This window comes from Acomys minous (assembly GCF_964271855.1).
Source record: "Acomys minous genome assembly, chromosome: 16".
In the NCBI taxonomy this organism is placed as follows: domain Eukaryota; kingdom Metazoa; phylum Chordata; class Mammalia; order Rodentia; family Muridae; genus Acomys; species Acomys minous.
In genome coordinates, this window is record NC_140498.1 from 48,878,061 (window position 1) to 48,893,970 (window position 15,910).

Below are 15,910 nucleotides of genomic sequence, written 5' to 3' on the forward strand. Positions count from 1 at the left end.
AAGTCCTCAGTCTGGATATCAGTCACCCCATAGTGAGAACCCTCCGGAGGCCAAGGGGCAGCACACTCACCCCAGCAGACACAGACTGCCGCAGGAGAGCCAGGTGAGGGCGCCCGCGTTGTAGGACAGCTGGGTCACGATCATCTTGCTGCAGGATGGACAGCACATCTGGACAGGGCGGTCGTAAAAGGAGACAGGCTGCTGCACATACACGGTCTGCACGGCAACTGATGGGAGAAGATGACACAGGCTCCTCAGTGATCAAGGCAAAGACTGCTTGCTTGACAGAAACACACGAGGCCGGGAGCTACAGCGGTTACCCCAGAGCCCTCAGCCCAAAAGCAGAAATCACCCAGTGGCTCCCAAGAATGAAAGGATAAGAAAGATGTACCTGCCCACACAACTACACCTCAGCCTTAAAGGAGAGGAGATCCTGACACAGGCAGACACTACGCTGAGCGAAATAAGCCAGGCACAGAAGGGCGAGCCTAGAGGGGCTCACTCAGTCAGTGCCTGTGGGGGGGGGGGTGGGAAGATGGCACCTTCACTCTGGGAAGATGGAAAGGTCAGAAACTGAACAGTGGGGATGGACAAAGGGTGTCTACCTAACACCCTGAGCTGTACTTTGATTTAAAAGGTGACAGGAGGGACCTGAAGTTGGGAAGGAGCCAGCTGGGGGTGGGCAGAGGGAGGTGGAGGAGATGGATGTGGTAGATATGATTGGGAGAAAAAAATATATATATATACATACACACATATATATACACACATATATAAATACACACACATATGACATGCTAAGAGAATAAATACAAGTATTTTAAAGATTTATTTATTTATACGAATGCTTGTTTGCATGTATACCTGAAAGTTAGTAGAGGCATCAGATCCCAATATAGATGGCTGTGAACCACCATGTGGTTGCTGGGAATTGAACTCAGGACCTCTAGAAGAGCAGCCAGTGCTCTTAACCACTGAGCCATCTCTCCAGCTCCATAAATACAAGTATTTTTTTAATGGAATAATCAAAGTAGGGTTTTTTTTTTCTCCCTTCATTTTTTCGTGACTATGAGACTGTCAACATATAGGCCAGGCTGCCTCCTGCCTCAGCAGCCTCTTCGGTTCTGGGCTCAGAAGCATGTGCCACCACCCCCGGCAGCCAAATGGCAGACTGTACGCCGTGTTGTATCTGTGCGTACACACTGTTTAGGAAGGAGTGGGATGGAGCTCCTCTACGCAGCCCTGGCTAGCCTGCCTTACTACATAACTACACAGACCAGGCTGAGCTGGGAGCTGTGGCAATCCTCCAGCCTGTGCGTCCTGAGCATCATGTATGTTTCAGAACAGACACGGGAAAGTGGGAGAAAGAAAAACCACAAAGAAGAGAGAGAAAGCACAGGGTCCCCAAACTCCTTCTTAGCTCTGCAGTTGGCTCGCCTGGAGTGGTTTGCAGAAGGTATTAAGAGACGCAGGGGACATGATGGGTTTTAGGCCTGAGTTGTTACAGCCAAGACTGGCTGCCGGAAGCAAAGTGGAGGTGAGGTGGGAATGTTCTGGAAGTGGTGGTTGCCAATGGTGCCACGAGTAAACCTGAGGGCTCGTGAATTCCTTCTCTGCATAGCTGTTCCTGAAGTCGAAGGGACAACCGCTCTTAGGGTCCTTCGAGGCAAGTATTGCCCACTCTCTGGTGGTACCTAACGTACATTCGTTTACATTACAGGCATGTCATAAACACACACGCGCACACGCACCCTGACACCTGATGGTAATGATATGACATTTACCAATTGGGAAACACAAGCCCACAGCCGGGAAGCTGAGGTGACACAACTCAGATACATAAAGCTCTGCTGTCTTGGAAGAGAAGCCTCGAGCCAAGGAGCAAGGCATTCCGGAGGCCAGGCGATGACCTCCAGTGGCGGAGGCCGCCTCGGCTGCGTTTGTGTCAGTGTGGCCCTCCTCCACTGCTAGGCCCTCAGAAGGGCATTTATAAAGCTGGGGTGGGGGTGGGGGGTGGGGGGGTGGGGACTAGGGCCACCTACAGTTAATCTAGCAGCACTGGTACTCTGCTTCGAAAAGGCAGCAAGACACAGACTTCAGTAACACATGCATTTGCACTCAGGAACTAGAGGTAAGGAAGTGAGGAGTCCAAGGCTAGCCTGGTCTACCTAGCGAGCTCCAGACCAAGTAGGGCTACATAGTGATACCCTGGTCTCAACAAGGCTGCCAGTTCACGCTCCACCCGCAACAAGTCAAACTGAACACAACGACCATGGTGGTATCTTCTTACCAGACGGTGGCTCTGCGCTCAACACAGAGACGTTAATTTTAACAGAATGACCCACTAACTCAGAGACCTGCTGTCAGACATCACAGAGGAGGAAACTGAGGCACAGGAAAGGTAAGTGAGGGGGCTGGAGACATGACTCCGTGATTAAGAGCACTTAGCTGCTCTTCCCAGCTCCCAAAGACTTCTTCCGACCCTCTTCCGTATCAGGCACGCAACATGGTACACCATACGTATGTGCTAGCATCTACACATACGCACGCACGCACGCACGCACGCATTCACACCACATGCACTTTTTATAAATATATATTTTTACAGAGCAAGGTGGACAGCTCCTGTGACTGACCTCTGGCCTCCATGGGTACACACACACGCAAATAAAAACAGAAGGGCACCCCTACCCAGCTCTACCTAATGGACAGGACATTCTTCACAGCTGAGTGGAGAGTGGGGTCTGACTTTCACACGAACTCTGGTGCCCCATATTTGACCATGTCCCCTGGATGGGGAGGCCTGGTGGCACTCAGGGGAAGGATAGCAGGCTACCAAGAAGAGACTTGATACCCTATGAGCATATACAGGGGGAAGAGGTCCCCCTCAGTCACAGTCATAGGGGAGGGGTGTAAGGGGAGGGGGGAAATGGGAGGGAGGGAGGATACAAGGGATGGGATAACAATTGAGATGTAATATGAATGAATTAATAAAATATATTTTTTAAAAAACAGAAGGGCAGGGTGGGCAAGCTCTGCGGGTCTGAGTCACAGGCTCACGATGCTGAGTGGTGCACACTCACACACCTGGCCACTGAGGACTCTCAAGGACAAGGACTACGGAGAAGCCCTCCAAGGGTCCAAGCAAGAGCCTGCCCCAATAGAGGGGCAGAAGTTTGGCATCCCTTTTCTCACTCAGCGCTGCTGCTTCTGGCTCTTGCTCCTGTTCCCACCAAAGTGGGCCTCAGGACAGCTCCTGACAGCTCTCCAGGACAGCTCTCCACTCCTGGCTCTGAACACACAAACTCCCCCTCCCAAGTTCTCTGGGGAGGGCTGGTGGCAAGAGCTGAGGGCCCAGCAGGCATAGAGAGGATCCTAAAAGTATTTCACTGGGGTTTTTGTTGTGTTTGTTTGTTTTGATTACACTTATTATTTTTTATTTTATTTTATTTTATTTTTTTTTTGGTTTTTTTCGAGACAGGGTTTCTCTGTGTAGCCTTGGCTGTCCTGGACTCGCTTTGTAGACCAGGCTGGCCTCGAACTCACAGCGATCCGCCTGCCTCTGCCTCCCGAGTGCTGGGATTAAAGGCATGCGCCACCATGCCCGGCTTGATTACACTTATTATTAATGCCCGTGCATGTGTGTGTACACGTACATGGAGACCAGAGGACAGGTCTGTAGCCAGTTCTTTCTTTCCACCGTTCAAGTCTTGGGGAGCAAACTCAGGTGGGCAGTCAGGCTTAGCAGCGAGCGCCTTTACCCACTGTGCCATCTTGCTGGCCACTGTATCTTATAATAGGGGAATTACGGGCCTCAACAATGGGGATGTCTGAAATGCCCTATGAGAAGGTAGGGCAGGGTGGATATCACAGCGCTCATTAGCTTTGACGCCTCGCTGCTGTCCTCCACCTCGCGGAGTCCACAGGCTTGGTGAGCAAGGAGCTGAGGGAGGACCTGGTAACAAACATACTTGCATTGGCGTTGGGAACAGGTGCAGGTTGGGTGTAGTACGAAGGCGGAGTCATGCCTTTCCCATCGGGGCCTGTGATGAGGCCGGTGCCTGGCCCTGGCATAGGTGCTGAGGGCAATGGATAGCCACTGTTGACACCCACTGTCTCTTCATAGGTTGGGGGTGCTGTGGGCATTGCAGAAGGGCCTGCAGCTGCTTGGTAAGGTCCTGGAGCCGACATTTTACCTAAAGAAAAAAAAAATAGAAGACACGGGTAAGAGATTCTCTCAATCCAGAGGGCAGGAGAGCAGCACATGCCTCACTCAGAGCCCAGTACTGGGGAGGTGGAGGCGGACATTCAAGACCACCCTCAGCTATATAAGTGGGAAACCAGCCTGGACTCCATAACGACTCTGTCTCATAAACAACACCAAAGGGGGTGAAAGAAAGAAGACGCGTCACACTCGCCCCGCCTCTCCCCTCCCCCCACAGCCCAAGTTTTCAACCTCCAACCCAACAAACAGAACAACCAAGGAAAATTATGACCTTCCCAAGGGACTTTCACATCCAGATAAAAAGTAAGTTATGCCCCAAGTGCCTGGGACCTAGAGATGCAGGGGAGGCACAGGCTGCACTGGAGGAGCTTTCGCTCCAGACCACACACTCCAAACCCGGCATTTCTTCTGTTTAATCAATGTGGTTTTCACTAACTGTTTCAAGGGACAGAAATGACAGCTCCATTTCCATGCCAACTCTGAGCAGGCTGTGAGCAAAACCAGAAGCCCCAAAACACATGGCATATGGTACCAGGGGAGAGAAATCTAGAAAGCAACAGGATGGGGTATTTTTAGAGGCTGGCCATGTTCTCTTTCATCATGGGACAGGTTGCATGGGTTTTTTTCCCCCATTTGTATTCACAAACTGAATACAACTGAGTTGTACAACTGAGTTGACCACTGATGTTCTTTGAGCCGCTTGCCATGGGTGCTGTGCTGGGACCCAAACTCAGGTCCTCTGGAGGAGCAGTGTGTGTTCTTCTAACCACTGGGCCATCGTGCCAGCCCTAGGCTGCCTCCTTGTAAAGCAGTACTGCCCTTCCAGAGGACACACACCATATGAGGCTCACAATTACCTGTAAACTCCAGTGTCAGGGACTCCAGTGTTTTCTTTTGGCCTCTCTGGGTAGCGCATAGATGTGATACATCAACATATGTGCAGGCAAAACACACAGATAGGTAATTTTTTTTCAATTTTAATGAGAAGCATATAATGGCTCAGTTAGTAGAGCGCTTGCCCAGCATGCATGAGGCCCTGGGCTCGATTCCCAGCACTTCGAAGACTGGATATGGTGGCAACTATTTGTAATCTCGATACTTGGGAGGTAGAGAGACAGGCAAGAGGATCAGCAGTTTAAGGTCACTGTTGGCTACAAAGAAAATCTGAGACTCAAAACAGCCCCAAAGTAAATCCCCATCGCATCATTTCTCATTTGGAAAGTGGGGTCCCAACGCAGCTAGGGACACAGTGTCTTCCGAGGCAGAGCTGCTGCTGCCTGGAAGTGTCTTCCAGGATCCGGGCTGTGCCCTGGCCTGCTGGTGCTCGGCAGTCATGGGGCAGCTGCTGCGGTGGGACACAAAGGACTGTCATTTGTGTGGCTGTCTCCCAATCGGGCAGGACTGGCTCTGCGGCTTAGAACAGCTATTCAAGACCTCGTCAGGAGACACAGGCAGCCAGGACTGAGGGCGGCGTGCCATGGCATCGGGGCCAGGCAGCCCTGCCACCTCCGTCCTGTCCTAGAATGTGTGGGAAGCAGGCCAGAGGCCTTCCAAGAAGCTCCACTCGACCCAAGGAGAGGAGTCTCCCGGAGTTAGAAGGGCATTTCAAAGTGGGGAAAGAAACAGGAGGGGGCGTCGGTAAAATACCACCAAGAAACGCCATGACAGCCAGCCAGTATGGTGGCTCGGGGGCAAAGGTGCTTCGCGTCAAACCGGATCCCTTGAACTCAGTCCTCAAGACCCATATGGTGATGAGACCTGACTCCCAGCGCTGCGCCCTTGAGCCTCCCTCCACAGGCAATGCTGGGGCACGTGTACCCATCTCCAATAAATAAATATTTTAAAGTTAGCATCCAATATCAGGTAGATGTTGAGGCAAAGTAAAGCCCACATTTTTAAAACTTACTACACAAAACTAACGCAAGCTAGCCCATCAGTAACATGAGCGCTGGCTCCACGTTCAAAGGTGCTAGTTAAGTATGGAATTACAATTCGGCCCCATAGGGTACAGAGCACGGGTACAGAAGACCTTAAAGTGAGCTCAATGGCTTCCCCTTCCAGAAGAAAAGATGAAGTCTGTACTCAAGGCAAACCAGAAGTCCGTGTGCAGGGGCATCAAGTGCTTGAGAAGGTCAAAAAAGGGGATTTCACTCAGAAGACCACAGGAGTGTGCCGTGGAAACCACTTCAGAGCTAGGCAAAAAACGAAACCCACACAACAACAAAAGGAGGAGACAGGGCCCCCAAAGCAGCTTGAGGTGCACTGTGGGTTTCCTCTGACAGGAAAAGAAATGCAGAGAGGCAAGGCCACAGGCAGGCAAAAAGCTCACCCCAAAAATCAGCTGATGTCTCTGGCGATGGCCTACCCTGCCCCCCACCCCCACCCCAGCTTGCAGAAATTCCTGTCAGAAGAAAAGGCAGGTAGGTACTCCTCAGGCAGTAACTAACAGTATCCTGCAACGCTTGGGAGGGACAGATGTGAGGGCCAAACTTTCTCACCAAGAGCTAGCCATGCTTCATAGATGTACTATGAAAATAGAGCCACATATAATAATTACAAGATCAGAAAACTGTGGTGTGTTCAGAAATCCTAAAATTGCATGAGGATGCAGTGTGCTAAAGTGCTGTGAAGATGGCCTGAGGCCACCAGCGGGGCTCACATCATCCAGCCCAATCACCTAAGCCCTCCATTTTGGGTTTTGATTCTCTTGAGATAAGACTTCAATGTAGCCCGGGCTGGTCTAGAACTCATGACTTTCCTGCAACCTCCTCGGTTCCCCAGGTACAGGAATCAAAGCCCTGTGTGTCAGCGTGCCTGGCTTCGAGACTGCATTTGAAATAACTGACCTACAGGTCTGGGAGTGGAAAGTTTCCCCATCACCTTCAAGGGAAGGGAAGAGATGGATTCCTTGTCTGGACCGCCTGTCCTGTCGTCCGACACACATCCTCATTAACTGATGAGAGTCACCCTCACATGCTCACACAGATGAACACTGTCTCTTCAGGGTTTGGGGGTCCAGCAGACACATAAATACATTTATAATTCTTTTTTTAAAAAGATTTATTTATTTATTATTTATACAGTGTTCTACCTGCATGTATGCCTAGATGCCAGACGAAGGCACCACATCTCGCCATACACGGTTATGAGCCACCATGCGGTTGCTGGGTATTGAACTCAGGACCTTTAGAAGAACAGCCAGTGCTCTCAACCTCTGAGCCCAGCCCACATTTATAATTCTTTAAAAAAAGCAAGGGCCAACAAAATGGCTGAGAGAGCTTCCGCCCACATAGTGGGGGGAAGAGAACTGACTCATGCTAGTTGTCCTATGACCCCCATTCCAAAGGCAAGCCATGATGTAAGTGCGCCCTGTCCCTCACGAAATAAATTAATTTTGTGTTTGTTTAAGCCTTGTAACATCTATTTGGTGGCCTTGGACAGGCTGAGTGGTCACTCTAATCAAATCAGGTGATCCTGACAGAATCCAGTTGCCATAGTTACTGGGAGCTTTTGTGGAGGAAAAAAAAAAGGAGTATACTGCCTCCTCCCTCCCTCCCCACTGTTTAACTTTGTCATTAAGACCTTTCAGTTGCTCATCCTGACTCACCTTACCCCATCACTGACCATGGAAACACACGACGTCCCCATCTCAGAATGATGCCTCCGTCCCAGCTAGTTCCAAATACGGACAGAGGCATCTGTCCAACAAGACCTGACAATCCCAAATCTTTTGTTTGGTTTTTTTGTTTTGAAGACAGGGTCTCACTGTATAGTGCTGGCTGGCTTGAAATCACACCTATGTCCACCTCACAAATGCCTAACTCCAAACATTTTTTTCAAGGTAGAAAATGGAGGTTGGGGATGCAGGGGGGGGGATGGGGGGGCGGCTCGCTCGAGGAGGACATGACATGGCCAACTGCCCAGACACTGCAAGTCCTTAGTTCAGAAGCCCAGAGCAGCAGTTCTCACCCTGTGGGTTGAGACCCTTCTAGAAGAGGAATGACCTTTTCAAGGGGGTCTCCCAAGACCATTGGAAAACACAGACATTTATATTACAATTAAAACAGCAGCAAGGGCTGGAGAGATGGCTCAGAGGTTAAGAACACTGTCTGTTCTTCCAGAGGTCCTGAGTTCAATTCCCAGCAACCACATGGTGGCTCACAACCATCTATAATGTGATCTGATGCCCTCTTCTGGCCTGCAGGGGTACAAGCAGGCAGAGCACTGTATATGTCATAAATAGATCTTATTTTAAAAAAATAAAATAAAATAAAAAATAAAACAGCAGCAAAATTACAATTATGAAGTAGCAACAAAAACAATCTTATCACTGGGGGGGGGTGTGGAGGGATGGGGAGGTGGTCACCACAAGATAAGGTTGTAGCATTAGGAAGGCTGAGTGAGAGCCGGTGGCCCAGAGAGTCATGCGTGACACAATGTTCCTGCTGTGGCCACCTTAAATAAAAATTCTTGCTGTAGAGGGGTGGACTGAGAGTTAGGAAACAGTTATGACACTGCCCCTGGCCCATACCAATCCAGCACTTAAAACCCCCAGACTCCCTGGATGTGGGCCTCAGTGACCCACTTTGGGGCAGATGGTATCTTAAGTGACACAGAGAGGAAAGGGATACACAAGACTGACCGTCATCTCTGGCCTGCTGGAGGACCATGTCTAGGTACAGGGAGAACCTGCCACAGAGACAAGGGTTTCTCGGGCTTGTTTTCATTACCAAAGCTCCATTCCAGGCAGAATAATTAAATTATCTTTAACTTAATTAATTAATTTAAATATAATTTAATTTCTGCCTAACAAGAGAAACTAAAATTAAGAAATAAGATTTTGTTATGGAGAGCTGAGTTTGAGGGCCACACATGATTGTAGTATTTAAGGGTTGTTTTTTTTTTTCACACTCCCACCCTTTGCCACTCCCCTAGTGCACTCTGGAGAAGGCCAGCATGTCCCTTACAGCCAGAGAGCCCTTTGCTTGCTGTCAGAGATGTAGCCCTCCCAACACAAGGGCCACTGACCGAATCTGGTACTCCTTCCATCTGCCCAGGCCCTGACTGGACAGTTTTCAGCTCAACTGTGGTGACAGACACTACAGAACATCCCCCTATATTGCTCTGGGGCCAAGCACAACCAAGCTGGCCGGTGTCACTTCCACCCTGTCACTGGGTCACTCCTCGGTTATCACTGCCAGGCCCTCAAGACCCATGTCTGGGCGTCCACCACTAAATACACTGTGTGCTCGGCCCAGAAGGAAGAAGCGGGTGCCAGGTGCCAGCGAACACTGCTACTAATTTTATGTGTGCGCACATGTGTGCATATGCACATGTGTGCTTGCGCCATGCATCTTTCTCAGTGGTTCTCCTGGGACTGTATTCTACAGACATGCCCGGCTAGTGTATGGATTCCGTGAACCAGAACTCAGGCCCGACTCTCCTGTAGCAAGAACCTTGCCAGCTGAACCCTTTGACTACTAATATTCTAGCTCGGGCAAATATATTACAGTCCTCATCTCTCTCTCTCTCTCTCTCTCTCTCTCTCTCTCTCTCTCTCTCTCTCTCTCTCTCTCTGTCTCTCTGTCTCTCTCTCTGTACCCACCTCTCTCCACTAAGATGCAGGCTTGGGCCAGGCAGTGGTGGCGCACACCTTAAATCCTAGCACTTGGGAAGCAGAGGCAGGCAGATCTCTGATTTTGAGGCCAGCCTGGTCTACAGAGGCAGGGCTACACAGTGAAACTTTGTCCCCCACCCCCCAAAAAAAAACAAAGGGAGGGAGGACACAGAACTTGGGATGTGACTGCTAAGGGCCTGGGTTCCACCTCTAACACCATAAAATAAGACAAAACTCCAAGATGAATCGAATCTAATCTACGTTACCTCAGAGACTAATCCACCCCTCTGCGTGAGCCCATGAGCCAAGAATACAATGATTGTGATCATCCCAATTCACACCTGCTTTCGAACTCACAATCCCAATTCACACCTCCTCACAATCCACGGAACAGCTCAGAGAGGTTAGGCTGCTTTTGGGAAGTCACACAGCTAGATCAGGAAGGGGCTGGGCTCCACATCCATGGGCTCCAGAGCTCTTGACACCTCACCATTGCTTCTCCCAGTCCGGAAGAACAGAAGCCGCCGCCGCCGCCGCCGCCGCCGCCGCCGCAGCAGCAGCAGCAGCAGCAGCAGAAACAGCAGCAACAGCAGCCCTACTTCACACAAGTCGTCACCAAACCAAACTCGCAAGAAAAGAAACCTAGGCGACAACCCCAAGTCTGACTGGCAAGGGGCCACTGCTTTTTCTGCCACTCTAACACACGACTTAATTTTAGTAAAGAAAGTTTTTATATGGTAAAATAAGACTTCCACACACCATACATGATGTAAGTATAGATTTCAACTATTTTACCACCAAGCTCTTTTGATCAACAATTATCTGCCTTGGGGAGAGGGAGGGAGGGTGGGGATGGGAGGAGAGGAGGGGTAGGGATATAAAGTGAATAAATAAAAGAAAGAAAGAAAGAAAGAAAAATATCTACCTCTTCCGAAACAAGGGTCCAGATTGGCTGGGGGTGGGGAGACGCAAAAATCACAGGGCTGGCATACTCCACCTGCTTCAGAGACGAAAGGGTTAAATATCTAGGGGGTACCCCTCAGCACCTGAGGAGATCACAAAGGCAATGCTGCTCAAGGGGAAAACACACCCCAAATGCTGGGGAGAAGCCACACTATCGTGCCCAGTGACCTTTAGTGTTCTGAACTAAGATCAGCAAACGTCAGGGTGTCGAGACACCCCGCGTTCACTCAGATTTGTTTCTAAGAAATTGTTCTATCAACTCAGATTCTCTAAGAGTCCAGGAGAATTGGTTATTCCCAGAGCTGCGCAAACCCTAGTCTTCCTCTGGGTCCGTGCCCACAGCAGGCATCCTTTTATGTTGATGGAACTGCCCTGGTTGTCCTCATAAGAGTTTGGCCTGAGCCCCCAATTTAAAGCTAAAGATGAGGCCTCTGGCCTACAGCTTCTCACTGGTCCTTCAGGATCCCAACTATGGCTTGTAATGATCCCGAAAACCCTCCTGTTCTAGAGTCCAGCGCAAAAGGCTCCCGACCCTACATCCCTACGGATGCCAAGTGCCCAGAGCAAGATAATCTGGGACATGGAGAGCAAACTGGTGCGGCCAGGGACTAGGGGATGGCACAGGAAGGAAGTGGGCGCCTCTGGAGGTGACAGCCTGAAACTAGACAGAGGGGAGAGTTACACAACACGGAAGAGGCACTGTCGGCTTTAAATGGTTAATTCTGCAACACGCATGGTAGCGCATGCCTGTAACCTGGCACTCCAGTGGCAGAGACAAGAGGACCATAAAGTCAAAGCCTGAGTGGGCTTCACAGTGAGTCTCAGTTGTAAAAACACTTAACTAGGAGCGGAACAGATGGCTCAGCCTGTAAGCGCCTTTCCACGCAAGCATGAACACCTGACTTCTAGTCCCCAGCACCACGTAAAAATCCAGCTGTGGCCACACAGCATGAGGACCTGAGTTCTGGTCCCCAGCACCATGTAAAACTCAGACATCTGTAACCCAGGCATGAGGTGGAGAAAGGAGCATCATCAGAGGGCCACACCCAGGCAGTCTCACCAGCTGATAGCTCAGCATTCAGTGAGAGACGCTGTGCTAGAAATAAAGTGGAGAGAAATGAAGGACATCCAACATCACCACAAAGAGTCTTATCTTAGAAAACTAAATTATGCCGGGCATGGTGGTGCATGCCTTTAATCCCAGCACTCGAGAAGCAGAGGCAGGCAGATAGCTGTGAGTTTGCGGCCAACCTGGTCTACAAAGCGAGTCTAGGACAGCCAAGGCTACACAGAGGGACCCTGTCTCGAAGAACCAAAAAAAGAAAAGAAAAGAAAAAGAAAACTAAGTTATGCCGAGTGGTGGTAGTGCATGCCTTTAATCCCAGCACTTGGGAGGCAGAGGCAGGTGGATCGCTGTGATTTCGAGGCCAGCCTGGTCTACAAAGCGAGTCCAGGACAGCCAAGGCTACACAGAGAGACCCTGTCTCGAAAAATCAAAAAAAGAAAAGAAAAAGAAAACTAAATTATGCCGAGTAGTGGTGGTACATGCCTTTAATCCCAGCACTTGGGAGGCAGCAGGTGGATCGCTGTGAGTTCGAGGCCAGCCTGGTCTACAAAGCGAGTCCAGGACAATCAAGGCTATACAGAGAAGCCCTGTTTCAAAAAAACCAAAAATATTTTTTTAAAAAGAAGAAGAAAGAAACGAAAAGAAAACCAAGTTATTTTTATATGACTTTCACACGAGTAAGGAAAACATAACGCAACTCTCCCTTGAGGAGGCAGAACCTTGTGTCTTACTTGCTGTAACTGTCTTAGATAAACCCCACACTCCAACTTTTGGGGTGCTTTACCATCTTCTGAGTACCTCTCTTTTATCCTAGCCCTTGTATGGAAGCATATATTGAAATATCCTTACTAGAATCTTCAACCCTGGAGGTAAGGGGCATGAAGACACTGCCAGAACGTTCCATTTAATATTCAAGCCTCCAAATTGGTCCTCAGCCCTTTCGAGGACCAAAGATCTTAAACCAAGCCAGTGAGCACCAGCACCATGCCCTAACTAGGACGACCAATGCTCTGGCTTTCAAAGACCAAGAGGGTCTCATTGCCCACATGGCCTCTTGTCCCATCTCTGTCACCACTGTGAATGTCTGCATTGGCAGCCTTGCTTGCGTGTCCTCCATAGGCCTCCCTTGGATGGCTGGGCCATCCCCCTCTCATTCTCTATGCCTGCACTGTGTGCTTTTTGAGAGGCTCTGGCATCTCAGCAAAACACTGTCAAGGGCACGCACGGTTCACACCTAAATGTCATGTACTGTCAAGCCAGGTGTGATGGCGCACGCCTTTAATCCTAGCACTTGAGAGGCAGAGGCAGGCGGATCTCTGAGTTCGAGGCCAGCCTGGTCTACAAGGCAGCCAGGGCTACACCAAGAAACCCTGTCTTGAAAAACCAAAAACAGACATTATCCCTCTTTGTATTTCTGTTTGGGCTAGAGAGATGGATCAAGTTGAGAGAACACTGGCTGTTCTTCCAAAGGACCCTGGTTCAAATCCCAACAACCACATGGCAGCTCACAACTGTCTGTAACTCCTGTTTCAGGGGATCTGACACCCTCAAACGGACATATGTGCAGGCAAAACACCAAAGCACATAAATTTAAAATAAATAATTAAAAAAAAGAAGAGGCAAATGGAAAATTAAAGGAGCACACTTGAGGCAAGTACACAGAGCACACAGGCCAGGCAGGCACCCTCCTGAGGGGCCAGTTGCCCTACTTCTTTGCTGTAATAGTTCTGGGCACTTTTGCTTTACCTGTCTTCCCGACTACACTGTGGGTTCTGAAAATGCAGGCACAGAAGCGTGTTAACAGCTGCGCCTTAGCAGCCAGAAGCATGGCCAAACCGTCACAGTGACTGACTCACGGGTGAGCCGCTACCCCAGCCTACCTGGGATGGAAAGTTTTCCAGAAAAGGGAACACTTTGGGTTCAAAATCTAGGAAAGTCCCAAGTGATGCAGAACAAGAGAGTCCCAGTGGCGTGAGAACACTTGCAGACAACAGCAAATGTTTGAAACCACACAAGATCTATCTCGAACAACACCAAGATTTGAAAGCAAAGCCAGAGGTATGGTGATGTCCGCCTGTAATTTCTGAGGAGGCTGGGCAGGAGGGTCAAGGCCAGCTTGGGCTGCACAGACTGTCAGATAGGTCAGCTGGGGATATGTTTGACCCATGTTGGTTTTGTTTTTAAAGCTAGATGTGGTCCTGCATGGTTGTGGCAGCGCTGGGGAGGTGGAGGCAGGCAGATTCTCTGGGCCTCACTGGCCAGCCAGCCCTGCCCACTGGGTGGCCTCTGGGTCAGGTAGAGACCCTTCAAGAAACAAGGTAGGGGCTGGAGAGACGGCTCAGTGGTTAAGGGCATTGCCCGTTCTTCCAAAGGACCCGGGTTCAATTCCCAACACCCACATGGCAGCTCACAACCGTCTGTAACTCCAAGTTCTGACACCCTCACACCAATGCACATAAATTAAAATAAAATATTAAAAAAAGAAAGAAAGAAAGAAACAAGGTGGGACTCGTGCCGAACTAAAACCTAGGCTGATATTTGGCTCCCCTCGCCCCCCCATCCCCCGCACAGGAACACACAGACACAATGGCTGCTCTGGGAACAAAAGCCCTGGCTTAGAATCTGAGGGGGGGGAAACGGTCAGAGGAAGGCGTTGAGGTAAAGGACGTAAAGGGTTCACACGGGCAACCTCATGCTTCCGTTCAGACATGAGCCTCTAGCTACAGCCTGGCAGTGTGGCTGGCCACCTTCAGAACTGAGCCTGCTGCCCTTAGCTACCTCCAGATTCCTGACGGTGAAGGACGGCTCAACAGGGCGCCCTGGAATGTCCAGATCGGAGATCAAGACACGACGTGGGTGGACAGACGGAGAACAGGGAAGTATGGGGGCGGCAGAGCAAGTTGAAACCAGAGGAAGAAAAAAAATAAAATGCCAGTGTAGCAACCTCGAGGCCTGTTCGCTTTGTAATCCCTGATGAGAGGTCACGGTGACACAAGTTCCCAGCTCTGTGCAGGGCCCTGGGTTTGCATCCACCCAGCCCTGGTTCCAGGTAAAAACAAGGAGAAAGGTACAGGGAAGGCCTAGAAAGGCTTGACCCTTCCTCCCTACTGTGAGGGTCAACCAGACAAAGGCAGGTTAAAAGGTCTTAAGAGGGCAAATGGGGCCCTCCTGCACCTCCGAATGACCTATAGGCTTTCAGTATGTCCCAGTGTCACCACTACAAGCAGCCATGTTCCGGGTCCCACAGGGAAATCCATTCAATAGCTAGACTCATATGTGGGCTCCGACTGGCACCCCCTTACATGGCTCAGAAACACCTGCCACTCAGAACTGGCCCTGCCTTTCCCTGGGGAGTAAGTACACTTGGCAACTTTGGTGACACTACTCATCGGTGACACTACTCGTCAGTGACTCCTGCAGGCAGTGTGTGGAGAGCTGCATGGCATCGCATGAGCCCTTAGAGAAGTAGAGGAAGAGGCCATGGGACAAGATAGAGCCCCTCCCCAGGGCCCCCCGAGGAAGCCCGAATGACCTCTGTACTAGGGCAAAGCCAAGATGGCACTTCAACTTTGGCCCAAAAGACACCTGAGGATGGATCTTGTCCCCTGCCATCCCTTAGCGTTATTTTACTGCTGGCTTTAGGCAGGGTATCCCTCGTGTGTCTCAGGCTAGCTTCAAACTCACCATGAAGCTCAGGGTGGTTTAGACTTCGACACTCCTTGCCTTCACCTCTCTGGTACTCGAACTATAATATAAGCCTGAGCCACCACCGCGCGGCTACGTTGTGCTGAGGGGACTGAGGCGGTCTCGGTGCTTGCCAGGCTAGCAACTCTACCAGCTCAGCCCCTCAGACTCCATCTGAAATACAGGCTTGGCCTCCCTCTGTGTAACCAAGGCCCGCAAGCTCTCAGAGTACTTCTGGGGCCACAGGCCCTGTCTTCCCAGCCAGCCCCTTTGCCCAGGCCTCAGAGGAGCTCACCTTTTCTCTATTACAGTGAAAAGTCTGGTCCTTGGCCCTGGCTCCCACCTCTGTCACAGG

At 50.3% G+C, this 15,910-nt stretch overlaps 1 protein-coding gene across 1 annotated transcript in view; it reads right to left on the minus strand.

Annotated features, from left to right (window-relative positions):
• LITAF (lipopolysaccharide induced TNF factor) overlaps positions 1–15,910 on the minus strand; it is a 38,637-nt gene that overhangs the window by 6,835 nt on the left and 15,892 nt on the right. The window contains exons 2-3 of the mRNA XM_084763179.1: positions 3,972–4,196; positions 71–227 (exon numbers count right to left, since the gene is read on the minus strand). Of these exons, the coding sequence (XP_084619305.1) occupies positions 71–227; positions 3,972–4,191 (377 nt within the window). The 5' untranslated portion in view covers positions 4,192–4,196. The remainder of the gene's footprint in view (positions 1–70; positions 228–3,971; positions 4,197–15,910) is intronic.